At 44.3% G+C, this 21,659-nt stretch overlaps 1 protein-coding gene across 1 annotated transcript in view; it reads right to left on the bottom strand.

Annotated features, from left to right (window-relative positions):
• CNIH3 (cornichon family AMPA receptor auxiliary protein 3) overlaps positions 1 to 21,659 on the bottom strand; it is a 78,614-nt gene that overhangs the window by 15,123 nt on the left and 41,832 nt on the right. The window contains exon 3 of the mRNA XM_069768424.1: positions 2,666 to 2,713. Coding sequence (XP_069624525.1) covers positions 2,666 to 2,713 — 48 coding nt within the window. The remainder of the gene's footprint in view (positions 1 to 2,665; positions 2,714 to 21,659) is intronic.

Raw genomic sequence — 21,659 nt, 5'->3', positions numbered from 1 at the left:
AAGGCCCCAGAGGTAGATTTGCTGGAGCTCTTGATGACAAGTTCGCGACCCTATGAAGATTATGAGTCTCAGTGGGGACAGAGGACATAGCGAGCTATCACAACGTACTGTATGGACAGGAGACATTATGTTCCACCAGATCTAACTTTTAGGAAACTTGACTGTAATATAAGCACGAGAGAAGAAGCCGTGGAAATGATGTAAACCTGTCGTCTTTTCAGTCCCGATGCAATGAAATATTAAAAGGTAACCATGATGTTTAACAGAACGCAAACCTCGACATTTCCTAGACTTGTCTCGCTCCTTGTTACTGTAACGAGACGGATGCAACCGATTCTGGGATCATTTCCAGCCATTGTTCCGGGAGCGGAGTCCTCAGCTGGAAATGTGCAGGTTTCCTATGGTGTGTTATCGGAATGAGTGATGGGCGTTACATGATTACTTCTCTCCAGTCCTCGTCTTCTTCTGGCGCTAATTACAAGACATTTTGTACTCTGCAAATTTAATTCATTTTAGAGAGGTTTTTTTTACTTTGTTCCTACAATTTTAACCACCGGAGCGGCGGCGCCGCAGCAGCGGGGGGACAGAATAAGTGCATAACTGGTATTTTTTTAATCACATCCCCGCTCTTAAACGAAATTCTGGACAACCCTTTCATAATTGTTCTATCCAAAGTTCTTCAACTACTTTTTAGTTCCCCTACTTCACATTGTCTAAATACAAGCCAAGCAGTATATCCCTAGTGTTAACAACACCCATATAGAATTATACGCAGAACACACAAAAAATACCCCCAAAAATTGTGCTCTGGAGAGTTACAGTGCTTCCAGAAATGCTCCATCAATAAAGCCCTGGAAGAGGGCGAGGGAGAGGGGTGCGCATGGTTTAAAAGAGGTCTACATGGGGAAAAAAATCCTCTTTCCTTCCAGATGGCTAACCTTATAAGTTGGCAGTCAAGAGGTTAATGCAATGCATGTTCTTGATATGCCCTACTGATAATGCTAAATAAATCATGTTCTAATAATATGAATAGCTATAATTATCTTATAATTTCTAATAAGGATAAACTATCTAAACCAAGTAAAACTGTCCATGTATTCATACATCAGAGTCAAGGGCGTACATATAAATCATAGGGGTCTTAATTAGGCCCCCCATCCCCCACAAAAAATATAATATAAGCAGGGTCACAGAAGGGCATATCTTACAACTTAGCAACTCTTACATAATAATGTTTCCCCACACCCTAAGTTACCCTTTCATGATCCCCATCATGTATGATGCCAAAAAACGTGCCACCCCCACAAGCACAGTGAATTCCTACATACACACACACATACAAACACACTATGATGACCCTACCACCCCACACAAAGTATGATATCCCCACAGTGACCCCAACAGAATATGATGGCGCCCATATAAACTATCTAAACCAAGTAAAACTTGGAAAACATAGAATGTTGGCTCTGATACAGCCCTCCACACAATGATGGCCCCCATACAGCCCTCATATAGTATTGTGGCCCTCCATACAGTATACATATCCCTCCAAGTAGTATAATTGGCCCCCAGAAATGTCCAAATAAAATAATGGCCCGCACATAGCCCTCCAAATAGTATGATGGCCCCCCACATAGCTCTCCAAGTAGTATGATGGTCCTCCAAATAGTATGATGGCCCCCCAAGTAGCCCTCCAGATAGTATGATGGCCCGAACATAGCCCTCCAAATAATATAATAGCCCCCACATAGCTCTCCAAATAATATGATGGCCCCCCACATAGCTCTCCAAGTAGTATGATGGTCCTCCAAATAGTATGATGGCCCCCCAAGTAGCCCTCCAGATAGTATGATGGCCCGAACATAGCCCTCCAAATAATATAATAGCCCCCACATAGCTCTCCAAATAATATGATGGCCCACCACATAGCTCTCCAAGTAGTATGGTGGTCCTCCAAATAATATGATGGCCCCCAAGTAGCCCTCCAAATGGTATATGATAATGATGTCCACAATGTATTCGTTGATTGAAAAAAAAAATACTCATCTCCCCATTCACCCCCGCTGCTCTGGTCTCAGCCCACGTGACTCACGGCCTCCATAGTGGCCATATGGTCTACCAAAATTAGCCATGCGCCACTGACTAGAGCAATCAGAGTTTGGTGATTATATTTGGATTTTTTTCCCAGATACAATTTGCATTTTTGCAAACGTGACCACATGCAGAGCCCCCATATTGGATGTAACTTGGCCACTGGTGGTGAAAATGCCCCTATACCATTGATTGAGCGCGCCGAGAGCTCAATATCAGTAATTCAGCAGTGACAACGATATGGCTGCTCTTCCTGCTGTCATATTTGCAAACATGGCTGCCGTAACCGAGTGTACAAATACCAAAATCTCTGACCGTGATAGGAAAAGAATTCTCAATACTCAGATATTGAGTTACTAATACTCCAGATACATTAATATTCCATTATGTCCACAAAACTATAACGCACCCCTCTAAATCATCTCTCAAAAGGGGCGAGCCTTACTTAAATGTGCCATCAAATAGACATTTCCACATTTGTGGGTCCCTGGGGGGAGTCTTAAAGTTTTACATTTTATTCCCATGAAAAGGGATTTAAATATTGGGAGGTGAATAATAATGTCAGACTCACCTTCCTAAGGAGGAAACAGATTCGCTCGATGTTTCTCAGCCGCTCCCTCTGTAATAAAGAAGTGAGTATAAAAGTATTAGTAAGTGTAAAGAAGTATAAAATTGGGGGCAAATGGCAATACAAATTAGCGAGTACTGCTGGGGGTGATTAAGTTTTGAAAAACAAATTTTCCATTGTTTTATCCATAGAGGGGGGGGAATAGGTGATAACTTGTTTTCACTGACCACCCCCTTTAAGAGTCAAGACTGACTTATAGGATTGGTAACTCCATCTATTTGCATTTTTTAATTATGAATGCCTATAAAATTTCCTTGACCAATGTGACAGTCTCCTTAAACAGGACCTGTCACTAACCATAAATATGTATTTTTTTTTACCCGGTATAAATGACCCTGTTCTCCTGATTCCGGCGTGGTTTTTCTTTTGTTTCTGCGCCTCACCATTCCAGAGATATGACCAATTCTTCCCTGTATGCAAATGAAGTATTGTTAACTAAGGGGGCGTGGTTCTAATAAACACGCCCACAGAGAGGGGTTGAGGACCACGCCCAGCTGCCTAAAAATAGATTTAGTAACAAAGAAGAGGGTTCCATATCAAGTGGCGTAACTAGAGTGCAAAATTTGTACCTGGCCCCCCACCCACATGTTAGTCAGATGTGTGGGCCCTTGTAGCGTATTCGCCTCCCATGTAACAATGTCCCCTGTCCTGTCTCCTTCCTGTAATAATGCCCTCCATCCTGGTCCCTTCTTGTAATAATGTCCCCCACCTTGGCCCTTTTCAGTGATAATTGGCCCCCCATGCTATAACAGTGTACCCGATCCTAGGACTCTTCCTTGTATAACGTCCTCCATTCTGGGCCCCTTCCTGAGCCCCTTTTATGGGATAATGTCCCCCTTCCTGGGCTCCTTCCTGTAATAACGTCCCCCATTCTGGCCCCTTCCAGTAATAATGCCCCTCCCATCCTATAACAATGTTCTCCATCTCTGGCCCCTTCCTTGGTTAACTTCACCAATCCTGGGTCCTTTCCTGGTATAATGTCCCCCATCCTCAGCTCTTTCCTGTAATAATGTCCCCGGTCCTGGCCCCTTCCAGTAATAATGTCCCTCCCATTCTATAATAATGTCCCTCATCCTAGGCCTCTTCCTGGTATAATGTCTCCTATTCTGAGCCCCTTCCTGCTGTAATGTCCATCCCTTGGCCCCTTCTTGCAATAATGCCCTCCTCCATCCTGACCCCCTTTCTATAACAATGTCATCCATCTTCTGGCACTTCCTAATATAATGTCCCCTATCCATCAACATTGTCCCTTGTTCTTCTCCAGCCCACTTAAAAAATAAACAAACGATTCTTACCTTCCCCCAGTCCTACGACGTAGAGCGTGTTCTTGTATACCCGGCAGCTGGCTTCAACTTGCCGACACGGGCAGTGCATGATCTCACAGTCATGTGTTACCCGTGACATGCAAGCCTCTGATTGGTCACCGACGTGTATTGTGGTGCTGGGAACCTGTGGATCTCTGCACAGTGATACATTTCACCTGAATGTGCATCCGAAGAAGCACATCCAGGTGAAATAGGCCCTGGGATCGGCAGGCCATCTTCTAGAACAAGCCTGATCTTTATGCCCCTGGTCATATTTCAGGAATGGAGAGGCGCAGGTACAAAAAGAAACATCGCCGGATTCAGACGAACAGCAGCTTTTAACCCAGGTAAAAAAAATATGTATTCACCTGAATGTGCATTCGAAGAAGCACATCCAGGTGAAATAGGCCCTGGGATCGGTGAGCCACCTTCTAGAACAAGCCCGATCTTTATGCCCCTGGTCATATTTCAGGAATGGAGAGGCGCAGGTACAAAAAGAAACATCGCCGGATTCAGAAGAACAGCGGCTTTTAACCCAGGTAAAAAAATATGTATTCACCTGAATGTGCATTCGAAGAAGCACATCCAGGTGAAATAGGCCCTGGGATCGGTGAGCCACCTTCTAGAACAAGCCCGATCTTTATGCCCCTGGCCATATCTCAGGAACGGAGAGGCGCAGGTACAAAAGAGAAACATCGCCGGATTCAGAAGAACAGCGGCTTTTAACCCAGGTAAAAAAATATGTATACACCTGAATGTGCATCCGAAGAAGCACATCCAGGTGAAATAGGCCCTGGGATCGGTGAGCCACCTTCTAGAACGAACCCGATCTTTATGCCCCTGGCCATATCTCAGGAACGGAGAGGCGTAGGTACAAAAGAGAAACATCGCCGGATTCAGAAGAACAGTGGCTTTTACACCACGTAAACAATTACGTATTTATAACTACTGTATATATATTAGCCACGGGTTATTGATCACTGATATAAATGTATCACTGCAGCTCCAGTTCAGACCTGAATATCAGAAACTGTATAATCTAAGGACTCGTAAATATTACGTCTCTGTAAGAAGAGCAGTAGCACGTTTCCTCCAATGAATGATTGCGTTTGGTAGTTATTAATTTCCGCTGCTCAGATATATTATCATCATCCTATAATCTGACGCAACCGGGAGATTTATTGTAACAACCGGGAAGATTCTGTATCAATCCTCTAAATCTTCTGCTGAGGATAATGAGATCCGCTGCTAGTGTTTAGAATACAAATGGCGGCAATCAAAGGACGATCGCAGAAGAATTGTTTTTTTTATAATGCTCAATGCTCACCTACAACTGCGACTTTTCAGGACGGAGTATCTGGGATTACAAGGGTTCTGTGGTTTGGGCAATCCATTTTGGTAGAAGGGTCCCCCCCGATTTTAGACTGATCTCTGGGATCTCCAGCAATCAGGGGTAATCTATAATGGGACCTGGCAGCAGTGTTCAATTTCCCTACAGCGCCACCGCAGGTGAAATGTAGAAATTACACCAGTCTCAATAAAGTCAATGGGATGTCGGTTTAAAAAATGGACATGTTGGGTCCTCCGGAGTGAGAGACGCTCTTTGTTACCAAGCATTGATCAAACAAAAATCAATAGGGGTCCCAAATCTACTAATTAAGAAATTAAATGGGGTATCTAATATATAATTGCCTAGAATACTACTTCCTGCAATTTGTGCCAACTTCCTGTCCGGAGCTAATGTCCGGAGATAATGTCCGGAGATAAGTGACGTCAACAGTGTCCAGTGTCTGATTGGTTGCCGCCTGCTGCGAGCGACCAATCAGAAACGTGCCGTACTGTGACACACTCCGCCCACCATTTTGGTGTGATTTTTGAATTTTTACCTCACAGCAAGTTTCTACTGCGTGGAGGCGGGCCCAGTGACGTTGCTCTTCAAGCTCCTGCCGAATTTCGTCAAAAAAATGATAATACCATTTACCAAAACTATATATATTTAGTTGTTCAGTGACATTTTCACACCAATTTTGAACTTTTGTTTGGTGTTTTCTCCATATACTGCCTATTATTCACTGACTGTTATACTGAGAGACTGCCGTTTATTAACCTCTTCTTTGCCACATTGGGTATATTGCTCTATTATTTGCCACATAAGGACATTGTCCATTATTGCCCAGCAATTTCTTAAATAACAAGAATTGTCAAGAGCTGGTGAGTGCAGCCATTTTTTGTTCTTTCTTACTATTATTTATTAATTGTATTATTCTTACATTTGAATAAATAAAGTATATATGGATTCTAGACTCCCGATTCTTTAGAATCGGGCTGCCATCTAGTATATATATATAATTGCCTAGAATACTACTTCCTGCAATTTGTGCCAACTTCCTGTCCGGAGCTAATGTCCGGAGCTAATGTCCGGAGCTAATGTCCGGAGCTAATGTCCGGAGCTAATGTCCGGAGCTAATGTCCGGAGCTAATGTCCGGAGATAAGTGACGTCAACAGTGTCCAGTGTCTGATTGGTTGCCGCCTGCTGCGAGCGACCAATGAGAAACGTGCCGTACTGTGACACACTCCGCCCGCCATTTTGGTGTGATTTTTGAATTTTTACCTCACAGCAAGTTTCTACTGCGTGGAGGCGGCCCAGTGATGTTGCTCTTCAAGCTCCTGCCGAATTTCGTCAAAAAAATGATAATACCATTTACCAAAACTATATATATATTTAGTTGTGAAGTGGTTCAGTGACATTTTCACACCAATTTTGAACTTTTGTTTGGTGTTTTCTCCATATACTGCCTATTATTCACTGACTGTTATACTGAGAGACTGCCGTTTATTAACCTCTTCTTTGCCACATTGGGTATATTGCTCTATTATTTGCCACATAAGGACATTGTCCATTATTGCCCAGCAGTTTCTCTGCAATATAAACTGCCTATTTATTAATATCTATGTGGCAGATTCTACCAATCTGTAGTGGCAAGTGCCATCTTTTTTGCAATCACGTGCTGGGGTAGTAGTGTGCGGGCCTCTGATGCTAATAAGCTGAATAAGATTATCAAGAAGGCAAGTTCTGCTGTGGGCTATAATCTGTACTCTTTTGGGGAGGTAGTGGAGAGAAGAACTCTGAAAAAGTGTATGGCAATTATGAACAATAATGCACATCCATTATATGAGCTATTCATGAGACAGAAGAGCACCTTCAGTAACCGGCTAATACTTCTGAGGTGTAAGAAGGAAAAATATAGGAAATCGTTTGTGCCAACTGCTATGGGAATGTACAATAATAACATTAGGGTTAAACCACCAAGGTGAATGTCTACTTATTTCTCTACATTTCAGTTCACTCGTTGTGTATGTCCTATTCTAATGTATAATGTTCTTCTGTCAACAAACTGTCATGTCAATTATGTAATTCCTTTATGATTTTTATGATTTAAGTTGTGCTGCTGTGATACCATAATTTCCCACGGGATCAATAAAGTGTATCGTATCGTATCGTATCGTATCTGCATTCCTGCAAAGAACTATTGCCTATTATTAACTGGCTATTTTCCTACTACCTGACACTGCCTCTTATTAACCTGTTGTTTGCCACCACCACGCTTAAAGCTGTTTAGCTTAGCCAACATGAGCTCTAATAGTAAGGATACTAATGACACAGAGCTAACAAGAATTGTCAAGAGCTGGTGAGTGCAGCCATTTTTTGTTCTTTCTTACTATTATTTATTAATTGTATTATTCTTACATTTGAATAAATAAAGTATATATGGATTCTAGACTCCCGATTCTTTAGAATCGGGCTGCCATCTAGTTAGAAGATAAAAGATTTCACCCTTTAACACCAATATCAACATACATGATGGGTGCGGGTGTATTCAGCAGCTTCAGGAGCTGAGCACGCTCCGTACATGACAGGCGCCGGCTGTGTTAAACAGCCACCACTTGCAAAGCCATCAGACTGAACTAGGTCTGCTTAACCACTTAAATCCCGCTGTCAGTCTCTGACAGTGCTGTCTTCGTCCACCATTCTTTATACTGCAGCTCGGCTTATTCAGTTTTGCTGATGTGAACAGGCAAAAGTCAGTGCATAAAATATGACAAACTGCAGGCAATTAAACTCATTGCCACCATATATTGAAATAAAATTATGGGGCAGCGTGATATAAACTCTCTATATGGCCACATTATATAAAATCATCTATTGATGTTTACGCGGGAGCCACTCCCTCCCTTGCGGGTTTATTTTAAGGAAAAAGTCTATGACTGTCTGAAGGAAAGCGGAGGATTTGGAGCTATCAGTATAACTCCCGTAGTTCTTTCTGCTACATTAGATTAATGCTTCCTGAAGGTTCCATAAACTTTCTCTATATACATTGTCAGTATAACCTTGGAGATGTCAAGTTCGTGAGCAGCGAAAATGTTGACAGCGGCTTCTGGAGCCTGCGCTCATCGGACGTGCTGCGTTGTAATCCAGTAACTGCTGTGTATTCTTACAGCGGCGAGGAGTCACAAAACATCTCATGAATGGAGGAGATAAGACCGGAGATGTGACAGAGCAGATACATGTATATGGCTGATTACGGATGTCGTGGAATAGAAGCTTCGCTGTGGACCTAGAAATATTCTGTAAACTGAGGTCGTTCCTACAGTCACAACTATTGCTGCAGTCCCCGCTAACATCCCAACTCTGGGACTATTCCTTAAACATATGGACAAAAACAATTTTTCTACCTTGTTATAATTATTATTATTTATTATTATAGCGCCATTTATTCCATGGCGCTTTACATGTGAGGAGGGGTATACATAATAAAAACAGGTATAATAATCTTGAACAATACAAGTCATAACTGGTACAGGAGGAGAGAGGACCCTGCCCGCGAGGGCTCACAATCTACAAGGGATGGGTGAGGATACAGTAGGAGAGAGGACCCTGCCCGCGAGGGCTCACAATCTACAAGGGATGGGTGAGGATACAGTAGGAGAGAGGATCCTGCCCGCGAGGGCTCACAATCTACAAGGGATGGGTGAGGATACAGTAGGTGAGGGTAGAGATGGTCATGCAGCGGTTTGGTCGATCGGTGGTTGCTGCAGGTTGTAGGCTTGTCGGAAGAGGTGGGTCTTCAGGTTCTTTTTGAAGGTTTCGATGGTAGGCGAGAGTCTGATGTGTTGTGGTAGAGGGTTCCAGAGTAGGGGTGATGCGCAAGAGAAATCTTGTATGCGATTGTGGGAAGAGGAGATAAGAGGGGAGTAGAGAAGGAGATCTTGTGAGGATCGGAGGTTGCGTGTAGGTAAGTACCGGGAGACGAGGACACAGATGTATGGAGGAGACAGGTTGTGGATGGCTTTGTATGTCATGGTTAGGGTTTTGTACTGGAGACTCTGGGCAATGGGGAGCCAGTGAAGGGATTGACAGAGGGGAGAGACCGGGGAATAGCGGGGGGACAGGTGGATTAGTCGGGCAGCAAAGTTTAGAATAGATTGGAGGGGTGCGAGAGTGTTCGAGGGGAGGCCACAGAGCAGGAGGTTGCAGTAGTTGAGGCGAGAGATCATGAGGGCATGGACTAGGGTTTTTGCAGATTCTTGGTTTAGGAATGTACGGATCCGTGAAATATTTTTGAGTTTAAGGCGGCAGAAAGTGGAAAGGGTTTGGATATGTGGTTTGAAAGAGAGATCAGTGTCAAGGATTACCCTGAGGCAGCGAGCTTGTGGGACTGGGGAGAGTGGGCAGCCGTTTACTGTAATGGATAGGTTCGTTGGGGGGTCGCGTGAGATGGGGGAAAGATGATGAATTCTGTTTTGTCCATGTGCTTATGCACTAACTTACCTGTCCCGGCTCCAGTGCCGGACTTTACTCCCTTCTCCTATTGCCTTTTTGTAGTAGTTTACATGTCTCAGATAACCCGATGAATTTCCCTGACATACAGTGACGTGTAAAGGTTTGGGCACCGATGGTCAAAATTACTGTTATTGTGAAAAGTTGAGCAAGTTGAAGATGAAATGATCTGTAAAAACCCTTAAGTTACAGATCACACATTTCGTTTGTGTTTTAGGCACAAAAAAAAATGAATATATAAATAGTAATATTTTACATTAAAAAAATTACAAAAAGGAAAATGGGCCAGTGCAAAACTTTGTGCACCCTTGGAGATTTCTGTGCTCAAATAACTTTGACCAAGTTTTCAGACCTTAGTCTGTTAGGGTTATGGCTTGTTCACTATCATCGTTAGGAAAGAACAGGTGATGCTATTTCCCAGCTTTATAAAAACCCAGCCTTCTCTAACCATGCGCCCAAAACAGCAGCCATAGGTTCTTCTAAGCAGCTGCCTAGCACTCTGAGAATGAAAATAGTGGAGGCCACAAAGCAGGAGAAGGCTAGAAGAAGATCGCAAAGTGTCTTCAAGTTGCCCTTTCGTCAGTAAATGTAATAATGTTACCAGGAACAGTGGAGGTCAAGATAAGGTCTGGAAGACCAAGAAAAATTTCAGTGAGAGCTGCTCAGGATTGCAAGAGAGCCAAATCATAACCCTCACTCAACTGCAAAAGACCTTCAGAAAGATTTAGCAGACTCTGGAGTTGTGGTACATTGTTCTATTGTTCAGAGACACCTGTACAAATATGGCCTTCATGGAAGAGTCTGTTGTGAGTTCTGTTTTTGGGAGAAGATCTTGGATTCTCGTATTTCCAGACGGAAACTCCAGTATTTGGTCAAGTGGAAGGGTTATGGTCAGGAGGATAATTCTTGGGTGATTGCCTCTGATGTTCATGCTGCCGATTTGGTCCGTGCTTTTCATAGGGCTCATCCTGGTCGCCCTGGTGGTTCTCGTGAGGGTTCGGTGACCCCTCCTCAAGGGGGGGAGGGGTAATGTCGTGAGTTCTGTTTTTGGGCTCCCTCTGGTGGTTACTGATGGTACTGGGTGACTTGTGTTCTCTGCGGTCTCTGGTGTCCACCTGTTCCATCAGGTTATGGGAGTTTCCTATTTAACCTGGCTTTTTTGTCATTTCCTCGCCGGCTATCAATGTAATCAGCGTGTCTTTTTTCCTCTGCTCCCTGCGTCTGTTATCTTCAGGACAAGCTAAGTTTTGATTTTCGTGTTCCACGTTTTGCTTAATTTTTGTCTTAGTCCAGCTTGTAGATATGTGATTCCTTGCTGCTGGTTGCTCTAGTGGGCTGAAATTACTCCTCATGTTCCATGAGTTGGCACATGAGTTCAAGTAATTTCAGGATGGTTTTTTTGAAGGGTTTTTCGCTGACCGCGCAGTTCACTTTTGTATCCTCTGCTATCTAGCTTTAGCGGGCCTCATTTTTGCTGATTCTATTTTCATAACTACGTATGTGCTTTCCTCTCATTTCACCGTTATTACATGTGGGGGGCTGCTATTTCTGTGGGGTGTTTCTCTGGAGGCAAGTGAGGTCTGTGTTTCTTCTAATAGGGGAAGTTAATCCTTCGGCTGGCGCGAGACGTCTAGGAATCATCGTAGGCACGTTCCCCGGCTACTGCTAGTTGTGTGTTTAGGTTCAGGATCGCGGTCAGCTCAGGTTCCATCACCCTAGAGCTTGTTTTGTTTTTGTGCTTGTCTTTTTGTGATCCCCTACCATTGGGATCATGACAGTATAGCCGGCCCAAAAAAAAAATTGGTCATCGTTTTGGCTGAAGTAGGAGGAAAAGTAGTCTGAGGAAGTTTTTTTTTTCCCTCCTCAGTGTTTGCTGCCTAGCCTTAATTGCAGCTTGGCTGCTTCTTTCCTCCCCTTAATTCTTGAATGGCTCTGACCTCAGCTGTTTATCATGGACGTCCAGAGTTTGGCTTCCAGCCTGAATAATCTTGCTGCTAAGGTTCAAAATATACAAGATTTTGTTGTACATACGCCTATGTCTGAACCTAGAATTCCTATCCCAGAGTTTTTTTCTGGAGATAGATCTAGTTTTCTGAATTTTAGGAACAATTGCAAGTTGTTTCTTTCCTTGAAATCTCGCTCCTCTGGAGACCCTGCTCAGCAGGTCAAGATTGTTATATCTTTCCTGCGGGGTGACCCTCAGAATTGGGCATTTGCATTGGCACCAGGGGATCCTGCGTTGCTCAATGTGGATGCGTTTTTTCTGGCATTGGGTTTGCTCTATGAGGAACCTAACCTAGAGATTCAGGCTGAAAAAGCTTTATTGGCTCTCTCTCAGGGGCAAGATGAAGCAGAAATATATTGTCAGAAAGTTTGGAAATGGTCGGTGCTTACTCAGTGGAATGAGTGCGCTCTGGCTGCAAAATTCAGAGATGGCCTTTCTGAGGCCATTAAAGATGTTATGGTGGGGTTCCCGGCGCCTACAGGTCTGAATAAGTCCATGACTATGGCTATTCAGATTGATCGGCGTTTACGGGAGCGCAAACCTGTGCACCATTTGGCGGTGTCTTCTGAACAGGCACCTGAGATAATGCAATGTGATAGAATTCAGTCCAGAAGTGAACGGCAAAATTATAGGCGGAAAAATGGATTGTGTTTTTATTGTGGTGATTCAGCTCATGTTATATCAGCATGCTCTAAACGCACAAAAAAGGTTGATAAGTCTGTTGCCATTGGTACTTTACAGTCTAAGTTCATTCTGTCTGTGATGCTGATTTGTTCATTATCATCCATTTCCGTCGATGCCTATGTGGATTCAGGCGCTGCCCTGAGTCTTATGGATTGGTCATTTGCCAATCGCTGTGGGTTTAGTCTGGAACCTCTGGAAGTTCCTATTCCTTTGAAAGGAATTGACTCTACATCTTTGGCTATGAATAAACCTCAGTACTGGACACAAGTGACCATGCGTATGACTCCCGTTCATCAGGAGGTGATTCGCTTCCTGGTACTGTATAATTTACATGATGTCTTAGTGCTTGGTCTGCCATGGTTACAAACTCATAACCCAGTCCTGGACTGGAAAACAATGTCTGTGTTAAGCTGGGGATGTCAGGGGGTTCATGATGATGCATCTCCGATTTCTATCGCCTCATCTACTCCTTCTGAGGTTCCGGTATTTCTGTCTGATTATCGGGAGGTTTTTGAGGAGCCTAAGCTCAGTTCGCTTCCTCCTCACAGGGATTGCGATTGTGCTATAGATTTGATTCCTGGCAGTAAATTCCCTAAAGGTCGTTTGTTCAATCTGTCAGTGCCAGAGCATACTGCTATGCGGAATTATGTTAAGGAGTCCTTGGAAAAGGGACATATCCGTCCATCTTCGTCCCCTTTGGGAGCAGGTTTTTTTTTGTGGCCAAAAAAGATGGTTCCTTGAGGCCTTGCATAGATTATCGTCTTTTGAATAAGATTACAGTCAAGTATCAGTATCCTTTGCCATTGTTGACTGATTTGTTCGCTCGCATTAAGGGGGCTAAATGGTTCACTAAGATTGATCTTCGGGGTGCGTATAATCTTGTGCGGATAAGGCAGGGTGATGAGTGGAAAACCGCATTTAATACGCCTGAGGGCCATTTCGAGTATTTGGTGATGCCTTTTGGACTTTCTAATGCTCCTTCTGTCTTACAGTCTTTTATGCACGATATTTTCCGTGAATATCTGGATAAATTTATTATCGTGTATTTGGATGATGTTTTGGTTTTTTCTGATGACTGGGAGTCTCATGTTCAGCAGGTCAGGAAGGTGTTTCAGGTCCTGCGGGCCAATTCTTTGTTTGTAAAAGGTTCTAAATGCCTCTTTGGAGTCCAGAAGATTTCTTTTTTGGGGTATATTTTTTCCCCTTCTACTATTGAGATGGATCCCGTCAAGGTTCAGGCTATTTGTGACTGGACGCAGCCTACATCTCTTAAGAGTCTACAGAAGTTCTTGGGCTTTGCTAATTTTTATCGTCGCTTCATAACTAATTTTTCTAGTGTTGTTAAGCCTTTGACGGATTTGACTAAAAAGGGTGCTGATGTTACTGATTGGTCTCCTGCGGCTGTGGAGGCCTTTCAGGAACTTAAGCGCCGGTTTTCTTCTGCTCCTGTGTTGCGTCAGCCAGATACGTCGCTTCCTTTTCAGGTTGAGGTTGATGCTTCCGAGATCGGAGCGGGGGCTGTTTTGTCACAGAGAAGCTCCGATGGCTCAGTGATGAAGCCATGTGCGTTCTTTTCTAGAAAATTTTTGCCCGCTGAACGGAATTATGATGTTGGTAATCGGGAGCTTTTGGCCATGAAGTGGGCATTTGAGGAGTGGCGTCATTGGCTTGAGGGTGCTAGACATCGTGTGATGGTCTTGACTGATCACAAAAATCTGATGTACCTTGAGTCTGCCAAGCGTCTGAATCCTAGACAGGCTCGTTGGTCACTGTTTTTCTCCGGTTTCAATTTTGTGGTTTCATACCTGCCAGGTTCAAAGAATGTGAAGGCGGATGCTCTTTCTAGGAGTTTTGTGCCTGACTCCCCTGGAAATTCTGACCCACTGGTATCCTTAGGGATGGGGTGATTTTGTCGGCTGTCTCCCCAGACTTGCGACGTGCTTTGCAGGAGTTTCAGGCGGATAAACCTGATCGTTGTCCGCCGGAAAGACTGTTTGTTCCGGATAATTGGACCAGTAGAGTCATCTCCGAGGTCCATTCTTCTGTGTTGGCAGGTCATCCTGGAATATTTGGTACTAGAGACTTGGTGGCCAGGTCTTTTTGGTGGCCTTCCTTGTCGAGGGATGTGCGTTCTTTCGTGCAGTCTTGTGGAGTTTGCGCTCGGGCTAAGCCTTGCTGTTCTCGGGCCAGTGGATTGTTGTCACCTTTGCCTATCCCGAAGAGGCCTTGGACGCACATTTCCATGGACTTTATTTCGGATCTCCCTGTCTCTCAAAAAATGTCCGTCATATGGGTTGTGTGTGACCGCTTTTCTAAGATGGTTCATCTGGTACCCTTGCCTAAGTTACCTTCCTCCTCTGAGTTGGTCCCTCTATTTTTTCAAAACGTGGTCCGTTTGCATGGCATTCCGGAGAACATCGTTTCTGACAGGGGATCTCAGTTTGTGTCTAGATTTTGGCGGACGTTCTGTGCTAAGATGGGCATTGATTTGTCCTTTTCGTCTGCATTCCATCCCCAGACGAATGGCCAGACGGAACGAACTAATCAGACTTTAGAAACTTATTTAAGGTGTTTTGTTTCTGCTGATCAAGATGACTGGGTTTCCTTTTTGCCGCTTGCCGAGTTTGCCCTTAATAATCGGGCTAGTTCTGCTACCTTGGTTTCTCCTTTCTTTTGTAATTCGGGGTTTCATCCTCGTTTTTCCTCTGGTCAGGTGGAGCCTTCTGATTGTCCTGGAGTGGACATGGTGGTGGATAGGTTGCATCGGATTTGGAGTCATGTGGTGGACAATTTGAAGCTGTCCCAGGAGAGGGCTCAGCAGTTTGCTAATCGCCGTCGCCGCGTGGGTCCTCGACTTCTTGTTGGGGACTTGGTGTGGTTGTCTTCTCGTTTTGTTCCTATGAAGGTCTCTTCTCCTAAGTTCAAGCCTCGGTTCATCGGTCCCTATAGGATCTTGGAAATTCTTAACCCTGTGTCGTTTCGTTTGGATCTCCCGGCATCATTTGCTATTCATAATGTGTTCCATCGGTCGTTGTTGCGGAAGTATGAGGTACCTGTTGTTCCTTCGCTTGAGCCTCCTGCTCCGGTGCTGGTGGAGGGTGAATTGGAGTATGTTGTGGAGAAGATCTTGGATTCTCGTATTTCCAGACGGAAACTCCAGTATTTGGTCAAGTGGAAGGGTTATGGTCAGGAGGATAATTCTTGGGTGATTGCCTCTGATGTTCATGCTGCCGATTTGGTCCGTGCTTTTCATAGGGCTCATCCTGGTCGCCCTGGTGGTTCTTGTGAGGGTTCGGTGACCCCTCCTCAAGGGGGGGGGGTACTGTTGTGAGTTCTGTTTTTGGGCTCCCTCTGGTGGTTACTGATGGTACTGGGTGACTTGTGTTCTCTGCGGTCTCTGGTGTCCACCTGTTCCATCAGGTTATGGGAGTTTCCTATTTAACCTGGCTTTTTTGTCATTTCCTCGCCGGCTATCAATGTAATCAGCGTGTCTTTTTTCCTCTGCTCCCTGCGTCTGTTATCTTCAGGACAAGCTAAGTTTTGATTTTCCTGTTCCACGTTTTGCTTAATTTTTGTCTTAGTCCAGCTTGCAGATATGTGATTCCTTGCTGCTGGTTGCTCTAGTGGGCTGAAATTACTCCTCATGTTCCATGAGTTGGCACATGAGTTCAAGTAATTTCAGGATGGTTTTTTTGAAGGGTTTTTCGCTGACCGCGCAGTTCACTTTTGTATCCTCTGCTATCTAGCTTTAGCGGGCCTCATTTTTGCTGATTCTATTTTCATAACTACGTATGTGCTTTCCTCTCATTTCACCGTTATTACATGTGGGGGGCTGCTATTTCTGTGGGGTGTTTCTCTGGAGGCAAGTGAGGTCTGTGTTTCTTCTAATAGGGGAAGTTAATCCTTCAGCTGGCGCGAGACGTCTAGGAATCATCGTAGGCACGTTCCCCGGCTACTGCTAGTTGTGTGTTTAGGTTCAGGATCGCGGTCAGCTCAGGTTCCATCACCCTAGAGCTTGTTTTGTTTTTGTGCTTGTCCTTTTGTGATCCCCTACCATTGGGATCATGACAAGAGTCATCAGAAGAAAACCTCTCACGAGTCCTCACCATAAAATTCAGTTTCAGAAAAACATTTAGTCTGATGCATTTTGTAAACAAATCCTGTGGAACGATGAGGCTAAAATAGATCTCTTTGGCCACAATGATCAAAGGTCTGTGTGGAGAAAAAAGGGCAGAGAATTTCAGGAAAAGAACATCTTGCCAACCATTAAGCATGGGGGTGGATCAATCATGTTTTGGCGTTGTGTTGCAGCCAATGGCACGGGGAACATTTCATGGGTAGAGGGAAGAATGGATTCAATTAAATTTAAACTAATTTTTGATGTAAACATAACACCATCTGTAAATAAGCTGAAATGGATAATAATCCTAAACACACAGCAAAATCCACCATAGAAGACCACAAAAGGCATAAACTGAAGGTTTTGCAATGGCCCTCACAGTCCCCCGACCTGAACATCATTGAAAATCTATGGCTAGACCTCAAAATAACAGAGGATGCAAGACGCCCCAGGAATCTCACAGAACTGGAAGAATTCATAAAGGGAGAATGGATGAAAATCACTCAAGCAAGAATTGAAAGACTCTTGTCTGGCTGCAAAAAGTGTTTACAAGCTGTGATACTTGCAAAAGGGGGCACTACTTGGTACTAACCATGGGTGCCCAATGCAAAGGAAATGTGTCATCTTTAACTATAGGCCTTTTAGAGATCATTTAATCTTCAATTTGCTTACACAATAACAGGAAAGATATATATCTTGGTACCGTGTTAGCCAGTAGATAGAAAAATATGTAGAATTGAGAGTCCTTAAAAGGTATCAACCACTGAGGACTCAATTCTAAATATTTTTCTTACACAATAACAGTTATTTTGAGCAGAGGAGCCCAAACTATTACATGCCACTGTGATTATCTTTGGCCTTTTTAATTAGCATTGTCCACATTTGTTACGAGTTTGTCAAGAGTTAACTCCTGACTTCCATTCTACAACCACAATTATTTCCAAGCTCCATTCAGCTTAGTAAGTGTTGTCCATATCTACCTCTCCTCAAGCAAGTTACCAATTCCTGGGATCTGATCAGACTTGGCCTCGGCAATCAAGGTAATGCATTTCTTCAAGTGTGTTTCTAGTTTGCTTAAAATACACTATTATCCTGTGGTTAACTATTTCCTTGCTACAACTCCTAGTTTGCACAATCCCTAGCCTCTTTGTCTTTTTGAGATTATGATGATGACACTTTAAGGAAGGTGCTTTCATTATGTGAGTGACGCCTGTATGCATAGGTGGGATTTACATTATCTGAAGTCTTCCTGAATACAATGCAACATATGGGTGAGATGGGTCCACCAGAAGAACCGTGCCTTGCTAGTGGCTCTCCACTTTGCTGGAATTAGGAGGGCACTCTGCCTACCCTCTTTATGAGATCATGATGATGATGCTTTAAGGGAGGAGCTTTCATTATGTGGGTGGGGCCTGTAAGCATAGTTGGGACTTACATAATGGAAGTCTCCCCGAATTTAATGCAATATGTGGGTGAGATGGGTCCATCCAAGGAAGAACTGTCCTTTATTAGTGTCTCTCCACTTTGCTGGCATTGGGGGGCACTCTGCTAAGCCTCTTTATGAGATCATGATTGTGACACTCTAGGGGAGGTGCTTTCATTAGGTGGGAGGGTCCTGTATGTATAGGTGGGATTTAGATCATCTCAGGTCTTCCGGAATAAATAAAATGCAATACATGGGAGAGATGCAAGAACTGTTAGGGGTGCCATTAGGGGGCCACTTTTATGATCTGCGACTAATGACAATTTAAGGAAGATGATTTCATTTTGTGGGTGGGGCCCTGTATGCATGGGCGGGGCTTAAATAATCTCAGGACCTTTGTAAAAATAGGGAAGTATATGGAGGTCCTGGATCATCAAGGATCATTTAGGGCAATACTACAACTTTCTTTTTTTTTAATTTAAATAGATTTTTATTAACAATATAAAAAAAAGGAGAACAACAGAATGCCATTTACATTGCATTATATCAGATACACATTTTCTTACTTTAATAAACCCCAACATTACCCCAACTACCCCCCTCCCCCATAAGACAGCTCAGTCTCAATCTCCACCCCACCGAGGCATTATCTGCCTCTTGTAATTTATCCTCTTCCAGGTCTTAGGAAACACGACGCCTATACTCCTCAATCCAAATCAAACCAAGGAGACCATATTTTATTAAAGAGTTCTATTTTCCCCCTTTTACTGTACACCCCCTTTTCCAATTTTAGACCATGTTGAACATATTGGAGAAATTCCCTTCTCACAGGTGGTTCCGCGTTTATCCAGTTTCGTGCTATTACTTTCCTGGCCATGTAGAGTAGCCTAGCAATTGCAATCTTCCAAGTATTGTCAACTCCAATTTCTTCCACATATCCCAGCACACATACTATCGGGTCTCTAACAACTCTGCACTTATACGCTGCTTCAACTCGGCTCAAAACCACCACCCAAAAGGCAGCCAGTCTCGGACACGTCCACATCATGTGATATATTCCTGCCTTCTCACTCGCACACCTCGGACACCCAGAATTGGCACGCAATCCCGCTTTGTATAACACTTCCGGAGATTTATATACCCTATGCAAAATGTATAGCTGCGAGAGCCTATATGGTTCACTCAAGGATAGTCGCGGAACCCACTCCATCACCGATTCCCAGGTTTCATTTTCCATCGGCCCCACTTCTCTCTCCCACTTAGCTCTCGCCTTTATAGGGAAATCTAGCAGAAATGTGTGCATAAGGTCCTTATACAGAGTGGAAATAACTCCCCTTGTAGTACCCTCACCACACACATACTCCAACACTATATCATCTTGAACCCTGATATCAGCCTTCTTATTCTGAGCTCTAAAGGCATGTCTCATCTGCGCATACTGATATTCCCCTGTGGATCGCAAACCAAATTCTTCCTGCAATTGGGAAAAGGACTTCAGCTCCTGCTGCTGGATTATCTGGTGAACAAAGCAAATTCCCTTATTCTGCCATTCCATCAATCCTCCCAGGGCCTCAAAATCCTTTAAGTTGTGGTTAGACCATATCGGTGTGAATTTAGTCAACCCTGTAACCCCACGAATCTGCCTTAATCTATTCCATAATTTACGAATCAGGAACAGGGTTGGGTATATTTTCCCCAGCGCGCCCAATGAGCCATCCTCCAAACACCTGGCCATCGGTCGTCGGTCCGTCACCTCTTCCAATAGCTGTTGTACTGCACTGGATGACGCCCCTCGCGCCCAGCCCTTCAAATGCTGGCTCTGGGCCGCAAGGAAGTATATTTCCGGGTTGGGCAAAGCCAAACCACCATCTTCCTTGGGTCGTTGAAGCGTCTCCAAGCTAATACGTGGATATTGTCTACCCCATATCAAACTTCTAAAGAGGGCATTAATCTGCCTGAACTTCCCCCGAGGGATCCAAATTGGTGCGTTATGCAGAACATAAAGAATTTTGGGCATAAGGACCATTTTAATAAGGTTTACCCTACCGACGACCGATAGATGTAGCTTATTCCAGGCGTCTACCTTTGCCTTGAGTACCCCCATAACAGGAGTCAAATTTCTTTGCAGAAACTCCGCCACCGGCACCGAAATCCATATTCCAAGATATTTAAATTGGGAAACCACCTTCAGCCTCTCATCCCCAACATCCTCACTCACATTCTCTCCTACGTCATCCACTCTAAAAAGAACCGTCTTATCCCAATTAATTGTTAGTCCCGACACAGTACCAAATCTCTCAACAATTTCAACGGCCCCTCTTAGTGAATTGTCTGGATCCTCCAGGAACAGCAAAACATCATCCGCATATAACGCTATTTTTTCCTCTACTTTGCCATACCTAAACCCAGGGACCCCATCCGACTGCCGAATCTTAGCAGCAAGAGGTTCTACAGCCAACGCGAACAGGAGGGGTGAAAGCGGGCATCCCTGCCTAGTACCCCTAGCCAGCCCTATAGGACGAGATAGCTCCCCATTTACTCTAATTCTGGCGGATGGTAATGAGTACAACAGCTGTATCCAGGCCACAAACTGCGGGCCAAACCCCATACATTCCAGCACCTGCCAGAGGTACCCCCATTCGACGCTGTCAAACGCCTTGTGTGCATCTAGCGATACAATCACTCTTCGACCACAGTTATCAGACTCTACCTGCAAATTTACATATAACCTCCGCAAATTGATCGCCGTTGATCTATCCGGCATAAAGCCAGATTGGTCCGAATGCACCAGACTCGCAATAACACTAGAGAGGCGGAGAGCCAACACCTTGGCCAGAAGCTTGACATCAATTGTTAGTAAAGAAATTGGGCGGTACGACTCCGGTTTCCCCAAGTCCTTATCCTCCTTTGGAATGACCACTATTATGGCCTCTCTCATAGAGGCTGGCAAGCGCCCACAAGACCTAGCTTCCTCCAATACCATTTTTAATCTAGGAATCAACACTTCTGCCAACCCTTTATAGATCTCAGCGGGTAACCCATCGACCCCAGGCGCCTTCCCATTGGCCATAGACATCAATGCCCGACTCAATTCCTCCTCAGTGATAGGGGCCTCAAGGCTCTCCCTATCTGCCTCACTCAGTCTCGGCAAATCCAGACCTTCCAAGAAAGTCAGTGCATCCTCGACCGATTCACCAACCCGAGAGGAATACAAATCTGCATAGAAGTCCGCAAAGGCTCTCAAAATTTCAGGTGTTTCCGTTATTTTACCTCCACTAGCAGAATCCAAAGAGTGTATATATGAAGAACCTCTCTGAGCAGCAGCCACTACCGACAGCATATGTCCCACTGTTTCTCCCTCCTGATAGAACAATACCCTTTGGAAATCTCGTTTCCTCTCAGCTTTGCCTAGCAGAATTTTTTCCAAATGATTTTGTGCGTTTTTCATTCTTTTCTCTGCCTCAGGGGTTCCCAGTGTGGCCATCCCATCCTCTGCTTCCTTCAACTCCTCAACTGCCGCTTTTTCTACCTCTCTCGTCCTCCGCTTACACCTACTAATGT

Source organism: Ranitomeya imitator, chromosome 5 (assembly GCF_032444005.1).
Source record: "Ranitomeya imitator isolate aRanImi1 chromosome 5, aRanImi1.pri, whole genome shotgun sequence".
Classification (NCBI taxonomy): Eukaryota; Metazoa; Chordata; class Amphibia; order Anura; family Dendrobatidae; genus Ranitomeya; species Ranitomeya imitator.
Note: the sequence above shows the minus strand (reverse complement) of the source record. Positions and strands in the feature narration are given on the sequence as shown.